This window comes from Tachypleus tridentatus, chromosome 13, assembly GCF_004210375.1.
Source record: "Tachypleus tridentatus isolate NWPU-2018 chromosome 13, ASM421037v1, whole genome shotgun sequence".
Classification (NCBI taxonomy): Eukaryota; Metazoa; Arthropoda; class Merostomata; order Xiphosura; family Limulidae; genus Tachypleus; species Tachypleus tridentatus.
Genome location: NC_134837.1, coordinates 219,636,192 through 219,654,378, shown reverse-complemented (window position 1 = coordinate 219,654,378; position 18,187 = coordinate 219,636,192). Strand labels below are relative to the sequence as shown.

The 18,187-nt window shown below is 33.2% G+C and overlaps 2 protein-coding genes across 3 annotated transcripts in view; one reads left to right on the top strand and one right to left on the bottom strand.

Annotated features, from left to right (window-relative positions):
• LOC143236717 (uncharacterized) overlaps window positions 1–3,915 on the bottom strand; it is a 62,619-nt gene extending 58,704 nt beyond the window's left edge. The window contains exon 1 of one of the 2 annotated variants that reach the window (XM_076475152.1): window positions 3,779–3,915. In XM_076475152.1, coding sequence (XP_076331267.1) covers window positions 3,779–3,833 — 55 coding nt within the window. In that variant the 5' untranslated portion in view covers window positions 3,834–3,915. The remainder of the gene's footprint in view (window positions 1–3,778) is intronic. The other variant, XM_076475149.1, reaches the window with a different exon arrangement.
• A 149-nt stretch (window positions 3,916–4,064) lies between these two features.
• Window positions 4,065–18,187, top strand: part of sicily (NADH dehydrogenase (ubiquinone) complex I, assembly factor 6 homolog sicily) — a 34,854-nt gene continuing 20,731 nt past the window's right edge. Inside the window, exons 1-3 of the mRNA XM_076475155.1 lie at window positions 4,065–4,249; window positions 12,271–12,370; window positions 15,525–15,605. Coding sequence (XP_076331270.1) covers window positions 4,065–4,249; window positions 12,271–12,370; window positions 15,525–15,605 — 366 coding nt within the window. The remainder of the gene's footprint in view (window positions 4,250–12,270; window positions 12,371–15,524; window positions 15,606–18,187) is intronic.

Sequence of the window (18,187 nt, the reverse complement as noted above, 5' to 3'; positions counted from 1 at the left end):
TTCTTCCATTTCTGAGGAAAACAATGAAATATCTATTTTTTTAAAAGCTTTTTTTTAGATTCCATTTTTGTTAACAATCTCAGAAAGGGCTTCAACATATACTCCAGATTTAAGCCAGTCATGACGGTATAAGTGTTTAATGATTGGGAATTCACAATAAACCAAATACGGAAGTGCTGAAAGAAAGACACTTCTTATCTGCGGCGACATTCCCATTGCATTATCGTATATACATAGTACATGTACTCTCTTTTATCCATAATTTTTTATTGTCAAAAAGTAGTGCATGGCTTATACTCAAAATCTTATAATAAATGCAAAGTAAACCTATTAACACGAATACTATCTTTTCAGGAAACTTTTGAACTGTAAATTCTTCAAATATTATTTTACATTCTTTGTTCATATTATGTTATAATCTGGAACACAGTCTTATCTTAAACATTATTAACAATATTATAGTTTTGTTCCATTTTTATAGGGACCAGATTTGTAATGGTACTACACCACTTACGCCCTTGTAACACTGCAATGGGTGTTTTAAAATGTGTTCATTTTATGCTGACAAGAAAGTAAAACCTTGAACTTGTTTCCACGTGTATGTATAATATACCTTTGACTGAAATCTTAAAAAAACGTGTTTAACCAGATACTTCAAGGACTGCAAAATGCTGTTGGGACATATAATACAATATGAAGTTGATCTACATTGCACTTACACCTTGTAACAGTCCTGTCACCACAAAACTTGTCTTTCCGTTTCATTGCTAATGGTTTGTAACTTTACACAGCTAACATTTTTTGTAACACTGCCTAACATGATTATTTTCTTTTTCTTATAGGGTATTGAATAGAACCTGTCTCTCCTTTTATGTTTAAAAACGAATAAAATCAATATGCATGTATATCTTATTCATTAGTCTTACAGTACAGATTACTTGACAAAATAGTTTAAAACTCACACAAACACTTTTAATATATACGATTTTACTGTCTAATATTTAAAGTTAACAATTGTTTTCATCTGTTGTTGAAAAAGGAACTTTAAAGGACTTTCCTAAGATTCTGTGTTGATATGTCTTTCAATGAGCTCTTGTTAGAAATTCTATTTATCAAAAGACATTTACAAAACATAGTGGTTTCGAACAGTAAAGAGCTCAGCATGACCAGGTGCTTAAAGCGCGCTCAACTCGTAATCTGATGGTCGCGAGTTCGAATCCTCGTCACACCAAACATGCTCGCCCTTTCGGCCATGGAAGTGTTATAAAGTTACAGTCAATCCCACTATTCGTTGGTAAACGAGCAGCCCAAGAGCTGGCGACGGGTGGTGATGACTAGCTGCCTTCCACCTAGTTTTATGCTGCTAAATTATAGAAGGCTAGCGCAGATAGCCCTTGTGTAGCATTGTGCGAAATTCAAAATGAAACAAGCAAACAATCGAACGGTAAAAGGAAATGACCTTCATGTGGTGTAGTTAACAAATTTTCAAGGATGTCGCTCATTCCTGCTAAGTAAAATATAAAATATTCTAAGTTGGTTAACAGAGATATGTTTACAGCAGTTATATGTAAAAATTATTTAAAAAATATGTATAAATTATGTATTTGATGAAACACGAATCTTCAAAGTCGATTATTTGCACTACGCCCACCAAAGTGATCTAAACTAGAATTCTATCGTTATATTTCTTCACGTTTGCCCCCAGTGGCTCAGCGGTATGTCTGCGGACTTACAACGCTAAAAACCGGGTTTCGATACCCGTGGTGGGCAGAGCACAGATAGCTTTGTGCTTAATTCAAAACAGCAACAACAACCTTCACGTTTATCGAGAAAAAATAACAAAACGTCTTAAAAACAAGCAACGTGAGATAAAACGATCTGACTCCCACCTATGCATATTGTGTGCAACACAACAATATTTTTATGATCAAAAAGTTATTACACCGTCTTTGATTAAAAACAATCGCAAAATAGACACAGATTTTACAAAACACTTGACTTTGAACATCCACACTTCCAGAGAAATATAATTTTCATTTAATCACTATGTTTCGATTTTATCTCGTAATCGACTTAACACTGAAATAACCAACTGTAAAATGCTTATAGACTACCGTCAGCAAAGTTCAAAAAGTAGAAATGAACCTGTCTATCTAAGTCTATTGTAGCGTTTCACTTGATTGCTTCCAGTTTTCAAAACCTGTAGAGTTTTACTTCTCATTACAAGGATAAGCACGCTGTGTTTTTTTTTTTTCTATTTTGTAAGACTCCACTAAGTATAAAAACACAGGCTTTAAAATGTGGGTCAAGGAGTTGTTTCACCCAAATAATTGATTAATATTAATTTTACGTTGCTAAAAACATATAATTTAATCTTAACAGAAGTTTAAGTGGCAAAACGTTATTATATCATTGTGTTTAAAAGCACATTCATTACACGCATAATTTACGCAACTATCGAAAAAGCGGTATTAAAATTAAAGAAAGAAAATTTATTTAAGAAAAAAAAATGACCTTTGAGCTTAGTGACCAAAACTACAATGGAACTTACAGTCGACACCTTTTTTCTAGTTTTTATTTTAAACATCTAATGTGCGCGCTTTTGCTGTTTAAAGACTGGTGCTTAAAGTTTCGTAATTTTAGATGAATTAGTCACATATTTAGTGAGTTTGCGTCTTCAGATTTGAACTCTTAAAGACTACAAACTGATTAACTTAACTGTTATCTTCTGTAGTGTGTTTTGTACGTTTAAATCATTTACATTTCACCCTCTTCACAATTTCACAGTGATGACAAATAATACATACATACAAATGCACGCTCTATGTATTGTTTAGTCTTATAATTTCTTACGTGTACGCGGTGCTATTATTAATTTGATGTTTCATACAGTGTTGTTTACACCATCTAAAACTTTCGTTTTTTTTCATAAAAATTAGGATATTTTATACGGAGTGAATTGTTTTGTTTATTTTGCGATTAAGCTCAAAGTTAGAAAATGGGATATCTTTGCTCTGTATGCGACAGGTATCGAACCCTAGTTTCGAGCGGTGAGAGTCCGCAGACATACCGCTGTGCCACCTATATGAGGTGAAGGAGTTGCTTACTCAATAATATGAGTCTATTCAGCAAATAAATTTTGAACGAAAATATATCATAAAATAGCATTATATTAACTAATACTGGCTTAAATATGTTTATAATATAATAAAAATACTGTTACTAACATATACATCGCCAGATGGTTAGGATGCTTGTCTCACAATCTAAGGGTTGCGGTTTCGAATATCAGTCACACCAAACATACTCTCCCTTCAACTGTGGGGAGTTACACTGTGACGTTATCAGTGATGTCGAATATCGTTTGGGTTGAGAAAATATTTTACATAGAAGAGCGAACAACTCTTCACAACCTGTGAACCTGACGATGACCGAAGAAGGTCGAAACGTTGTTCTCTTCTATGTGAGGAGTATATTACTGTGACGTTATATCCTATTATTCGTTGGTAAAAAAATAACCCAAGAGTTGGCGGTGGGTGATGATGACTAGTTGCTTTCCCTCTCGTCTTACACTGCTAAATTACGAATGGCTTGCGCAGACAGCCCTCATGTAGCTTTGAGCGAAATTCAAAACAAACAAAGAATTAGCATATTATATTTATAAAAAGTTTATAGAAATAAATCATGACTAAATCATTATCACATAAAAAATGTTTAACAATAAAGCTTCATTATTCGAAAACTTACAAAGAAGTAGTATATACATATATTAACGTACCTTTGAACACATTTTGTTGATAAACACACATTGAAAACTGATCGTAAAAATACATGAAACCAACAGATAAAGTGATTTTCGTAGACTATTTCTTCAAAAAAATTTTCTTCATGTTGTTTCTACAAGTTATAATTATATGATAATTTTTCTGCACGCCTTGTCCTTTCACTCAAACTTCAGCTTTGTACACTCGCTAGTCTATCTGTGTCAAGAGGAGCAATATCGCGTAATTTTTTGCTTTTTTCATGTGACTTTATTTTCCAATAGGTGGGATATTGTACTAAGTATGTCAACTCGAGTTGTATTCTTTTCAAGGTTATTTCGGTTTTCTGGTAAGTTAAAGTTCAGCTATCCTGAATTTTTATACAGTTACAGTGGTTTGGCAGAATTTACTGCAAATCGAAAGTTAGGAAATACAGCAATTAATAAGAAGCGACAGACACCAGCAGAATACTGCGCAGACGTTTTACGGTAAGTGTTATGTAAGCTAAACCGTTAAATTAAAAAGTATTAGTAATAAAACATCATGATGAATTTGGAGATGTTAATTTTCAGGCAAATTGAAAACTTGTTTAGGAAAAAAAAACACCTAAATCTTGGGAATTTGTTAAAGCATTAAAATGTGAAATTGGAAACATTGGGAAAATAAATTTATAACAAAGTCTGAACTCTCTTTACTGTTGCTCTCAGTTTAAATTCTACAGGGTGGTCCGTAAGTCCCTACCCATCCACATTGTGTCTAAACAACATTATAATACTAATGATGAGTTGAAAGCAGCTGTTACCGCAGCATTTGAAGCAATAACCCCTGCTATGTTGAGGAAAATGTCTCAGAACATGGCGTCGCATAATATTATGCAGCGGGAATGAGGGGCAGCACACAGATACATTGGATGCATAAGATATATGGATGGGTAGGGACTTGTAGGCCACCCTGTATAAATAAACACTAGGCAACAACAACAATAACAATTCTGAGCTACTTAAAAACAAAAACCAACTGTCTCTGATTGATTTGACAATGGTGATTCAAAATATTGTTACAATTCATTGATCACTACTAGTTTTGAAGTTATGAAAGATTTCAAAATTGCCTTCTATATTGTAAAAATAACATTTTCATTAGTAACTTTGTGTATTCATTGAAAATTACATTAGTAGATGTATAATGTGAACTCTTTTGATGATTTTCTTTCATGTTCCCAACACAAACAACAGAAATTGATGGCTTAGTATTCCCATTGTTCAAAAGAACTATTTTGAGACAAAAAAATGTCTTCTTTTTGAGGATGATGTTCACTACCTAATTTTTACAGAAACAGAAAGTATCTTGTACACTGTAGTGAAAAGCTAGACTTTGATGACAACTTTGGTCAATTGAAACTCTTGTCCCTAGAGCTAATAAATTCCATTTCTGTAAACGAGACAAACTGCTTTGATGGCTTAATAATAAGAGATTGATCAACCACATGCATCACCCTTCATTTATTATAATTAAAATCAGTATGCCAGTTATTCATGCAATTTGCCAAATGATCCTGATTCTCAGATCATCATCTTCACAGCCAGTAACATCTAAGACCTTAATACTATCAGCAAATTTATGTAATTCATTGACTGTTTCTTTGTATCTGTTAGGCAAAAACTGGTATTCATCAACAAACTAAAGTTTCTTCCTACCTCTAGGCCCATTAAAAAGTGCTACAACCTTGCTATGTGGACTAGATATATAGTCTTAACAAAACAATCTAAAAAATATGATATAGATCATACTCTAAACAATAAAATTCATGTTAGTGAAGATATAAGCACAAATAAAATGTTGAGATTCAAATAAAAATTAACATATTTGAATCTATAAAATATATTTTAGGTTTGTGTTTACTATAGTTAAGTAGCTGACAAAAGTCTTTTTTTTTAATAACTGCTTATAAGCATTGTATTTGCTATATATTTTTATTCACTTCAGTAGTTAAAACAAAATAATGCTGTTGGAATTTTGCCACCTTGTAAAATTTGCTGGCTTAAGTCTGATCTTAGTTGGCTTGTACACAGATACATCATAGCTGGATTCCCGAGGTACACCACTTGCAGCTTTTATCCAGAGTAACTGAATTCCATATATAGTGATCCTCTGCTTTCTTCCTTCCATTCATTCATATTTTGATCCATTGAATCAACTTATCTCTGACACCCACAGAGATTACTTTTAACAAAATTTTATGTGGCACATTGCCATATGCTGTATGAAAGTAAGGTATATCAAAGTCTACACCTGTATTCTTGTATATAGAAGCAGATGCCTCTTCAAAGAAAGTCAAAATATTAGTAAGGGAAGACTTTTCCATTTTGAAACTGTGTTGACTTAAATTCTCCTTGCACATCCATTTTTGAGAAAAGCAAAAATTTAAACCTGTCCTTATGTAACAATATTCTTATTAAAGTCTTGTTAAGAACTAGCTCCTGCTACTACTAAAGCTACTCATTCTATTCGTCAGTCTTTTGAGATAAACTGTTTTAATTAAATAGAGCTATCCTGTCTTTACCAAATCTTAAACTTGTGTATTCACATAATTATAACAGAATATAACATAAGGAAATCATGAGTCTTTATTTTTTAACTCCCTAATAATCTTTTAAACTTTAAAACATTCATCTGTTACCTTCTTTTATGCTTCTACCCCTTTAAGCATCCTAGTAACCCTCTAAATCATTTCCAGTAAGTCAGTATCTTTTCTTAAATAAGGAAACCAGAACTGTACAGAATGACTTTGATCAATAGGTAGATTGGAATAATGTGTACAGTTCTAGTTTCCTTACTAATTTCCAGACTAATGAACCTGTAATTTCCTTTAACTTGTACTGGAAATATTATTACATAAAACCAAATACATAGAGAATTACATGTATTGATTCTTACATAAATTATGTTGATAGGGGATAATTATTAGTCAACTTCATTTTGTTAGCAGGATATTTGAACCTAAAGTCAAATATACAGGTGTCCAAGTATTTTTGAAACAAACTTGTAAAATAATATTGGTAAACTATTCAACATAAAGCATGCTATTTTCCATGCAAGAATAGTAATAAAGTTTTTTTACAATCATCACAGTTAAACATGTCAAGTTACATGCAGAATGTTTAGTTTGTATCCGTTGTCCTTCCACGTGTTTTGCAAGATTACAGAAATAACCTCTATGAAGGCTTCTTGGACATGATAATGCAGTTTATTCTTACTGGCAACCTTATTAGCATACATTTTGTCCTTAATTATTAAACATTTTGTTCATAATGAAGTCCACATAAAGCAATCCATAGACATGATGTCTAAAGAGCATGGATACCAGCTGAATGGGCCTCACTATCAAATCCACTAACTTTCTTCTTTGTAATTGTCATTTTGTTCCAGACTGAAATCTCAAACTTCTCAGAATCTAATACTTGCAATTAGTACTGTAAAAAAACTTTAACCATTATTCTTTCACATCCAACAAAACACATATCTATAATGATTTTTTAATATGAATTTTCAAAAAATTTTCCCAAAATTTGTATCTTTCTAAGCACAAAAGAAAACTTAAATACTTATTGCTAGGTGTAGCAAGGCCTGGTGGTTGGGGCACTTGACTTGCAGTCTGTGGGTCATGAGTTTGAATCCCCATCACACCAACATTGCTTGCCCTTTCAACTGTGGGAGCATTGTAATGTGATGCCTGACTGTACTATTCATCAATAAGAGTTGACTGTGGATAGTGTTGACTAACTATCCTTCAGCTTGTATATCTCTGCTAAATTATGGATGGTTAACACAGATAGCTTTTGTTTAATTGTGCAAAATTCAAAACAAAATGGGAAAAAAAAACTTTCTTGTTGTTTTAGTTTAAAAAATAGGTATAAAAATAATTCTTTTTAATATCACACAAAGATTGGCATTAAATGATATTCTGATTAAAATAGCTTCTTTAGTTGTCCCTAAAAGGACTGTTTTGTGAACTTTATTTTTCAGTCCAAGTTAAGCATATTCTTGAGCTGACTTGCTTATGTTATTTCAGTGTTAAATAAATTTAACAATGATAAGAATATTGTTTAATTTCAAAAAGATGTGGGTCATTCCATGTCAAATCATCCAGGGGACTACAGGTGACCCCCACAGAATGCCTTGAAAAAATTCACATGTGCTCATCTACCCATATAATAAAACATTGCCAAAGATTAGATAAATATCTCTAATAGTTTCTGATTTACAGCCCTGTAAAATTTAATTAATGTCTTGTTATTTTTGGCAAATTCATTTTTGGGCAACTTTGGCTACTTAAGGCTGCAAGAGTAATGGTGGTAGAAGGCTGAAATTTGCTACACTGACTGAATTAATCTAACAGATTTCAAAAATGGTCTCAAACCAAGTTTATCTCTCTTAGGATTTGCATAGTGAGGCAGTAAAAACACCTGAAAACCCAAAATTGTAAAAAAACATTGGTTTATGTAATAAGCCATAGCTCTAAAACTTAATATAGTACAAAGCTGAATTTTGTTTTCAAATTTCCTATAACATATCAGTTGATAAATCAGCAACTGTTGTAATTAAAAGTCTGTTAGATCTCCTGTAAAAAATTTAGTTGCATGCACCTTTTTATGATTTAGCTAAAAATAGCCCTACTTCAGGCCACAGTTTGACCATGTCATCAGTTATTCAGCCTTTTCAGATTTTACCATATATTCTTACATCTCTGAATATGATCTACAAAAGAAATCAGGATGGTGTTCAACCTACTTTTTGAGTTATAATGTTTTAAAGTATCCTCTGACCATACATTGTTTACTTCCTATGTTTTAATTCTTACCTGTTTGTGACTCCTACGAGAGGTGTTTGTTTAGTGAAGTGATAAGATTAAAATTAGAGTTTACTCTTTCTGGAACAAAGAACTAGAAAGTGATATGAATCAGTTGCTTATAATTGACTAAGTTACCCATGGAAGTTTTGTTAGAGAAGATTATGGAGTTTAAATTCTGCATGCAAGAGAGAAAATAAGTATAATATAGCAGAATTTATTAAACTGAATCTTTTCCCTTGTCAGATGATTTGTTATGGATATGTGTGCTAGTAATTTAAATTTGTTTTTATTTTTTTAATGGATAGTTGCACAGATTTTAAGGGTCATATTTACGTTGGAACAGTTTGTTGTCTAGCCACAATGAACTAAATGGCCTTCTGTCACTTAATGTTATGTTTTGAAGTGATAGAGCATTAGACTTTAAAAGCTCAAATGTTTAGTTATTCTTTAGGTTAACTGTATGTCTTTTACAGTTGTAGACTTGCAAAGTAATAAACCTTTTGGTCTGAATTTGTTCAAACATTTATTGAGGGATGCATAGAGGTGAGAAAGGTTGTATGTATCTTAAGTTTGTGCCCATAGTGATGGAGTGAACTTGATGGTTGAATAACCTTCTGTCACCTTTGTTTGTTTTGTAGTTTTTTTACTTCTCTGTATTTCAAACTGGTACTTTTTCTCATTTTTCTTTTTATGAAGTGATAATGCTGTATTAACATATTAGCATTTAAGTAAGGTACAATAAGTGGTGTTTGCAAATACTGTGCATTTATCTCCTTTTGTAATATTATGGTATTTATATTTAATTTATTCATTGTTCTTCATATGTGTAGGCTCCATACAAAACATGATTGAGAAAGCCAAAATGTTGACTTCATATTAAAATTTTTTCCTTCAAACTATATAATACCTGTTATTTTCAGGAATGATATTGTGCAGTATTACTTGTTATATGCATATATTGATTTCAGTGTCCTTCAGAACTTGTTCATGCAATACCTAGAGGTTACAGCCTACTCTGTGTTGTAATGAGATTAGTCAATCAATGGATAGCACCAACTACCTTGAATAAGGGTGAGGTTTTTTGAGTGCTAAAAAACATTACATTTGGTTAGTTTCTATGGAACATCATCTTTAGCAAGTAGGCTAAGAACTCAAGAAATCCAGGCAGAGCCCACCGTATTTAAACAAATACTCACATTACATTCATGTTTAATATATGATAAATATTGTGCATTTTATTTTACACTTTGTGTCTGGTCTCGTTATTTTATTTTACATCAATTCATTTATTAGTAGGTTTTGTTGTGAACAAATCTCCTGTGGTCTTTTTCAATATAGCTGTAATGTAAGTTCAATCTCACCTGGATAAACTACAATGGTGTAAGATTTCATCTTTTTTCTTCACCTTATTTTTGATATGGAAATACAGATATGTGTTTACAGGCACTTGAATAAACATGGTTCTTCTAGTCTGTCCTTGCATACCTACCCTTGAAAAAAAGCAAAAAACTAAATCAACTCTTTATATCTTTTTAGAAAATTATCAATTTCACTTTTAAACTTGTAGAGTCTTAGTCCATATTACTCCTTTATACTGATGGCAACTCAAGACAATCATGTTGTTTTAACTCTCAAAATAAAGAGTTAAGCACAAAGAAATCAGACACTTTTGTCATATTGATATTCTAGATAATCTTCAATTAGGTCACCTCTTGCATTTTTTTCTCAAAAGGAAATAAAAGATCTTAACATTGTTCCTGTAAGGTAAACATTCCAGTCCTGGAATTATCCTAGTAACTCTCTTGTTAATCATTTCCAGCAACTTTGTTTTTAGAGTTGTACAATTAATGGATATAATTAATTACCTACAACATTGATTATTATTGATTGATTAATTGATTAGTCTAAATTACAACTAATTGACTTATGAAAATAATAAACTGATCAAAATAAATGTTTCCAAATATTACTATTTTTGATTCTTCCAACAATTAAAATATTAGCAGAATATTTTCTTGTTATTGCTTTTGATTAATTTAAGGTTCTTTAAATGAATTGTGGCATAACTCACAAAAATAATGAACTAATAAAACTTGGTGTTTTCAATTATTACAGTTTTCAATTATTCGAATTTATAATTTTTATGTGAAGGTATATGCTATGTCAATATAATTGTTCAATTATCTTGAAGTTTAACTGATTAGTAAATTTCACTGATTTACCTTCAAAGTAGTTCTATATACTTTTTAAACAGATCTTTTATTTTCAATTGTCAACACAATTTACTCCTTCATGCACTACAAAAAGAGAACACTCTTTGATACTACTAATTAGTCTAAGTTTTCTGTACTCTTCACACTAACAATTTTATCGGTATACTTATGTCTGCAGCAAAAGGCTCAAGTCTGTCAGATTGGCAATTCAGTGCTAGCTGCTTCTAACTTACTTTATTTTAAAAACAGTTTCAGAGTGAATGGATTCACTGACAGTTTGTATTTTTTTGTCATCCTGTGTATTAATGTAATCTTGTACTAGACTGACATGAAATACTGTTTACTTTTAAGAATAAAAAGTTCAATCCATGTAAGGAGAGTTGATTACATTATATTAAGACAATTTCAATATGCAAATCAACAAGTCGCATGACAACTACTGCTAATTTAAAGTTGTAATGACATATCAGAGTTACATTTTGAAATAGTTTGACATTTTGTAAGTAGAGTAACATTTCTGAACACAATCTGTTTTTGTTGGCAGTATTACACTACTTATTGGAGATTTAGAAGACTGGGATATCCCTTGTACTTAATGCTAGTGAGAAAACAAATATAAATCAAGTGGGTTACAAAGACCATTAAGAAAGGGACCTGAAACAAGTCTTGCCCCATTTGTGGTAAACAAAGTGTGGTGTATTAGAAAAGATGATAATTCATGAACATGAAGTTCAGTAACAAAAGCATGTCCATATGCTCCAGGCAACAGTAAGCAACATAATCAATAAAAAAATTTTATTAGGAAAAGAGTCACAGTAGCTGCTTTCACAATATATCCATTTAACCACTGCATACCTCAAGCAGCTTTGTAATGAAATAGTCATTTATTCTGTACCCATGTATCTTGAAATAATGGCTACATCAACAGACAGTGCCTATGGATATCAGTGCTATGGGTTTGTTAAAACAGGCACTAATAGACAGTTATTACTGTAATCTAGATGGATTGTAGAATGCAAATGTGGAGAAGTTGTGTGATTTGGACAGTTGTAGGATTATTGTCAATATGCACAATTGTCAAATAGAGACTGACTGTACATGATGAAGTTCCAAAATCATTTTACTATACTGTTGTCAATCTCTCTATAGATTAATGTTTGTACTTTCTTCCAATTAACAATACATGTATGTATAAACATTTCTAAATGAAAATAGGAATAATATATTGCAGCAGTTTCTAGATTTCAGTCTTTGAACTTTCTTCCAGAAAACCCAAAGACAAAATAGAAAGAATATTGCTGTAATTCATGCCAAAAAAAAAAGAAATTAAGCCTGCTATTAAGGTTTGTTAACAGCATAATCCTGACAGTTATTTCAAATGCATATGTGCGGCAAGTGGTGTCAGATGATGCATTGTGAGTTGTTTTGTTTTTTTTTCTTCCAGAAAGTATGATTATGAGAACTATTTGGCAACATTGCTCCTTCCTAAAGAATCAAGATCTGCAGCTATAGCAATTAGAGCTTTTAACACAGAACTTTCCCAGGTTAGTATTGAGTAAAGAAAATATTAGAGTTTCTTGGAATATTTTTGCTACCTCCACTTTCAGTGCTAAACATTTCCCAGTAGTAACTGCCTTTTTTTAACCTTTTCAAAGAGGTATTACGTTATTTAAAATTACTGTATTTAATTACAGAATTGAATAAAAAAGGAAGACAGTTGTAATGTTTCACAAAACATAATTTATTCATGACTATGGTTTTCCAGTAAAGGCATCATCAAGTGCATTGGTAAAATGTTACAATTGTCTGTTTTTTATTCAACTTTGTAATAATAAAATTGCCACGTGCTAGTGGTTTAAAGTATCAATTGTATACTATATTTAATAGTGACATGTAGTATTACATTACAATAACAGTTATAATTTGAATCACATTAATACAGTACAGTACTTCCCTCTACTCATAAGATTAGCTATTATCGTCCATTCCTGCCACCTATATGCAAATGTTTTCTTTGCACAAGCCACAAGCCTTCTGCTCTCTATATTGAAATGAAGTGATTTCATTATGTCTTTCATTTCATCAACCATCATGCATCACCTCTCCACCAATAGGAGCATAGTATACTCATGTGACATGTGACTCCATCTATGGATCTCTACCAAACTATCACTTCTATACTCATGTGACATGTGACTCCATCTATGGATCTCTACTAAACTATCACTTCTATACTCATGTGACATGTGACTCCATCTATGGATCTCTACAAAACTATCACTTCTATACTCATGTGACATGTGACTCCATCTATGGATCTCTACAAAACTATCACTTCTATACTCATGTGACATGTGACTCCATCTATGGATCTCTACTAAACTATCACTTCTATACTCATGTGACATGTGACTCCATCTATGGATCTCTACAAAACTATCACTTCTATACTCATGTGACATGTGACTCCATCTATGGATCTCTACTAAACTATCACTTCTATACTCATGTGACATGTGACTCCATCTATGGATCTCTACAAAACTATCACCTCTCATTTGACAGTACTTGTGCTTGAATATGTTTATTTTTAGATCTGATATCAGTTTGAGATACAGTTTCTTCACAAAGTGGTTATATTTTATAAACTGCCCAGTTTTATTAGAATTACATTAATTCTACATTAGTAGTTGCCCCCTTTTGTTTTAATTCATTCACCTTTTTATCGACTCTTGAAACGCGAATTCTGAAGTTAATGTCAACACTTTGGGTGTTTCAACTTTTATGGGCACTACTTGTTTGTGTTGGCCATTGGAAGTAATCCTGCAGTTGGGCATGTGGACCACTCTTAACACATTCATCTCCCATTATTTACATCATATTGTAATTTAGACTTCCTTGGGTTTTTACATTCTATCTGCCACTGTTCTTTAAGATTTAGTGTAACTCTAAGACAGGATAAGCCTGTATGTTTCCTTTTATTTCAGGGGCCCATACTTCATATCTTCCTTACATGGATTTTGTCCTGTGGTGAGTGGTGCTTGATAAGATATTCTTCAGTTCAGATTCTGCACTATACAGCCATGTTGACTCGTGCTTTTCATTCCATGGCTTTGCAGTGCTCACCATTGAGATGATGTGTTTCACAAGATTGCTTGAAGATGAATAACCTTGTGATATTTCTTCATAAACCTGTCCATTTCAGACTGTACCACCCATGGATTTCATGGGTAAAGCAGAAGAGAATAGTTGTCCATCCTACCTTGATTGAACAAACCTGGATGGTCTGCTTTTCCAAATAGGATTTTGTGATCACCTATTATACTCTTTCAGGTGGTGATGTTTCTCCAGACTCTCCTATGCATTTTCACCTCCCTTCTTCAAGTGGAGTATGAAAGTCTTTACTAAACAGTTCCAAGATGCTTGAGTGGTTGACCATGGAGGGACTCTGTTGAATGTGTTCCACAATTAAAAAAAGACAATACCATTCAGTACACAGTAGAGCAGTGGTGTTCCTCTGGTGTAGACAGTGTGATATCCTCCATTATGTATTATGCAATTTTTCTGAAGTGAGACTTTGACTTGCAATTCACTCCTTTGATTGGAGCTCTCATCCTACCCTGACATGGATGTCAGTGCCCTGTGGCTGGGTTTTAGAATTAGAGTGAATCAATCAGCATATGTCCTCACACATCTTCAATGCTATCTCCTCCCTTGATTGTACTTTTTCTGTTTTGTTGGCCACAGCAGGGGTAAGGGGAATTGTTCTAGTTCTACTCTTTTGCTCTCCATTGCTTAAATTTTCCAAGGATGTTACTGCTTGCTTATCAGATGGTTCTGGTCAGTTTTGCTGTTAGGGAGCAGATTTTGTTTACATAGACTTCTGTTTGATATTGGATGTTTGGTTCTTGGGTCGTGATATTCTGCAAATAACACATCACGTTCTGAGTTTGGAGATGTTCTAGGTTCTCTCTGATCTCTGGGACTTGTAGTAAAGACAGTATATGATCCTCATTCTTTCCCTGCATAGATATTTGTTCCTGGCAGCATGGGCCTAGGATGTAATTGACTTACTGAGTAGGATCAATCTCACCCTAGCCACTCTAAACTGTGGGGGTCATCCCTTGTTTACTGCTTTTCTGCTTTGTATGATTGACTTGCATATGTCCATATAAGGGCTTATACTATTATCCTTTTTCAATTCTCTCTCACTTGGATGTACTCTCACCATTTTTCCACTCTTTTTCTTCACTCTGTATGGATGGGTGAAAGTATACATGGTCAGAAGTGGTGCAGCTCACCTATTCAGATCTTCTGATCTGCCTCTTACATCTATGGGCATTTTCTTTATATGCTTTGGGAGGAAATGTCTACTCTTTCCTTCCACCAGTCACTCCTCTGAAGTACTGTATCAGAATTTATAATTTTCTTATATTGAAAAAGTATTTCTTATAAGTGTAGAATATAGTTTAAATTATAACTTATTTGTAATGTGTAGTCATGGAAAATGTCTGTTGCTTAACTACAGAGCTCAAGCTGGCTGGTTTACAAGGTACAAAAATATAATTGAAATGCTATTAATGCAACCATTCATAGGGCTTTTTTATTTTATAGCTTGCAATTAGATTTCTAACTTTCTTTCACAAAAATGTTTTCTCTATGTGCATTTGTATGTAGTTGGAATTTTTTTTTTTATAGGTGAAAGATATGGTGTCTTCAACTCATGCTGGAACCATGAGGATACAATTTTGGAAAGATACACTAGATCAAATATTCCAGGTGTTTGTTATTTGTTTATAATTTTGTGTTTCACAATGTTGTTATACTTGCACTGAGAGTGATGCAGAATAGATATGTGTGAAATAATATAAATATATTCCATTTTTCATTTTGTAGCTATATGTATGTGTTTATATTGTCTCTAGTTTAAAACAGTTGAACCTAAAGTATTTTATTGTTTGAAGATAATTTGTGATAATTTTATGTTTAAAATAAATAGGCTTCAATATGCTTTATTTTGTGTTTTGCTTTCTTCTAAATTTATCATTAACTCAGTAATTAGAAAATGGTGCCCAATAGTAAAAACTTCTTGTCATCCTCTATCCCACCTTATTTATTACCACAGCAATGTGTTCTGGTCTGGATAAGTAGCTTAATTAGTGTGGTGTTGTCAGATTCACTGGTTTTACTTTTAATGATTGGGTAGGAACAGTAAAATAGCTGAACACTTATCAGAAAACATGTTGTAAAGGAGAAGGCTGACTTTGACCAAGTCTGACATAATTAAAGAAACTGGTCAGTAAGTTGCACACATTAAGTCTTTTCACTACAAACAAGCAAGGCCCAGCATGGCCAAGCTCGTAAGACGTGCGACTCGTAATTCGAAGGTCACGGGTTTGCTCCCGCGTCGGGCCAAACATGCTCGCCCTCCCAGCAGTGGGGGCATTATAATGTGACAGTCAATCCCACTATTCGTTGGTAAAAGAGTAGCCCAAGAGTTGGCAGTGGGTGGTGATGACTAGCTGCCTTCTCTCTAGTCTTACACTGCTAAATTAAGGACGGCTAGCACAGATAGCCCTTGAGTAGCTTTGTGCGAAATTCCAAAACAAACAAACAAGCAAACACAGTAAATAATAAGTAGTTTGCCATCAGCAAACAGAGGAGTACATGGATTTTTAATTGAAAACTCTCAAGATGTCAAGTAAAGTTACAGTTAAAAGGTAAGTTCTAGATGTAAAATAATTATTTCAAACATACTATTGTATAAGGAAAACAATAACCCCATTTCTCTAAGAATGTAGTTGTCACCCAGGTAATCAACTCAGGATCATTTAACAAGCGAAAAATGGATATTGTAATGCAAGGACATCATTTGACTTGCCAGTAAAAACGATCACTGTATGTATCTAGACAGGTTGTGCTATGTTACAGCAGTATTTAACAATATAGAGTACAAGTGATGTTTTTGTTGACTGACACAGTTCTATAAGCAGCTAGAGCAAGAAAACTTTTGTTTTTTTCTTTAAGTTTACAGTGCTGACTAAAGTAAGGAAACCATTTTCAATGAAGAAGACAAACAGCTTCACTTGTTCCTGTGAATGACTTTCTGTATTAAGTAAAAAAGGCTCAAAGTACATAGGAATTCTGAAAATTAATTTTAACTAAAGATATTTATCTTATGTACTGCATTAGATTTAATTTAAACTAGGAATTTACAGTTCTCACCCCTATAAGAACAAGACTATTATTTCACTAGTTTCTTGAAATTTAAAGTAAAAAGAATATTTACTATGTTTATATGAATTTTTAATCAATATTGAAACTATATCAGAAAAACTATACTTTTTAGTGGCAATTTCTAAAATATGTGTTAGATTATTCAATTCTCCAAAAATTACCCTTCAAGGTGGATTCATGTATGTGGTGAGCAGACCTCCCAGAGTGTTCTGTTTTTTCAGTTTACCTCCTCTGGGATCTAAACATCACCCATGTGTGGCAACCCATGAAGGGGAGGAGAGGATCCTGGTGGTTGAGAGGTCCAACCCTAACACATCTCTTTGTCCTTGAATTCCTGTAGATGGGGGGCCACCCTGAGGCTGGTCCACTTGAGCTAGGGTTGTGGACATTGTGTCTGATCCTGGTGTTTGGATATAGTGCCCATGAAACCCTGGCATTGCTGCACTGTCCTTATTTGGTATTGTAGTGCATCCCCTTGTAAGGCTCCATGGTGGGTGGAGTCAGTGGGTACTGAAACATTCTTTATTATGGATCCCCCAAATAAAAATAGAATAGTGAAAAACAGACCACTGGTAAACGACTATGTCTTCAAAATTCTGAACAACAGTCTTCAACTTCTTTGACACCTATACCTCATTTTCTGATATTACATTCTTTAACAGACAAATCTTCAGAGCAAATGTCTACCTTTTTTATTCAGAAGGGATTAGAGGGACTTGTTGGCTATCCTAAGTCAGTCATGAAGTTACATTCTGGGGACATCTTGATGGAAACATCTACTTTAAAACACAGTGAACTCCTTTTGCATTCAAAGGCCATTGGGAATATACTCATTGAGGTTACTCCCCATGCTACTTTGAATTCCTCATGAGGAGCTATTGTTGAGAGGGATATGAAGAACATCCCCAAGTCAGAGATCCTTGCTGGTTTCTCCAACCAAGGGGTTTCTGCAGTGATGCATATCTCCATTCTCAAACATGGAATTATGATTCCTGCCAGTGTCCTAATTTTGACATTTACATCACCACATCCACCTGCCATGATCAAGACAGATTATCTAAATTTCAAAGTTCTGCTATATATTCTGAACCCTCACAGATGTTTCCAGTATCAATGGTTTGGTC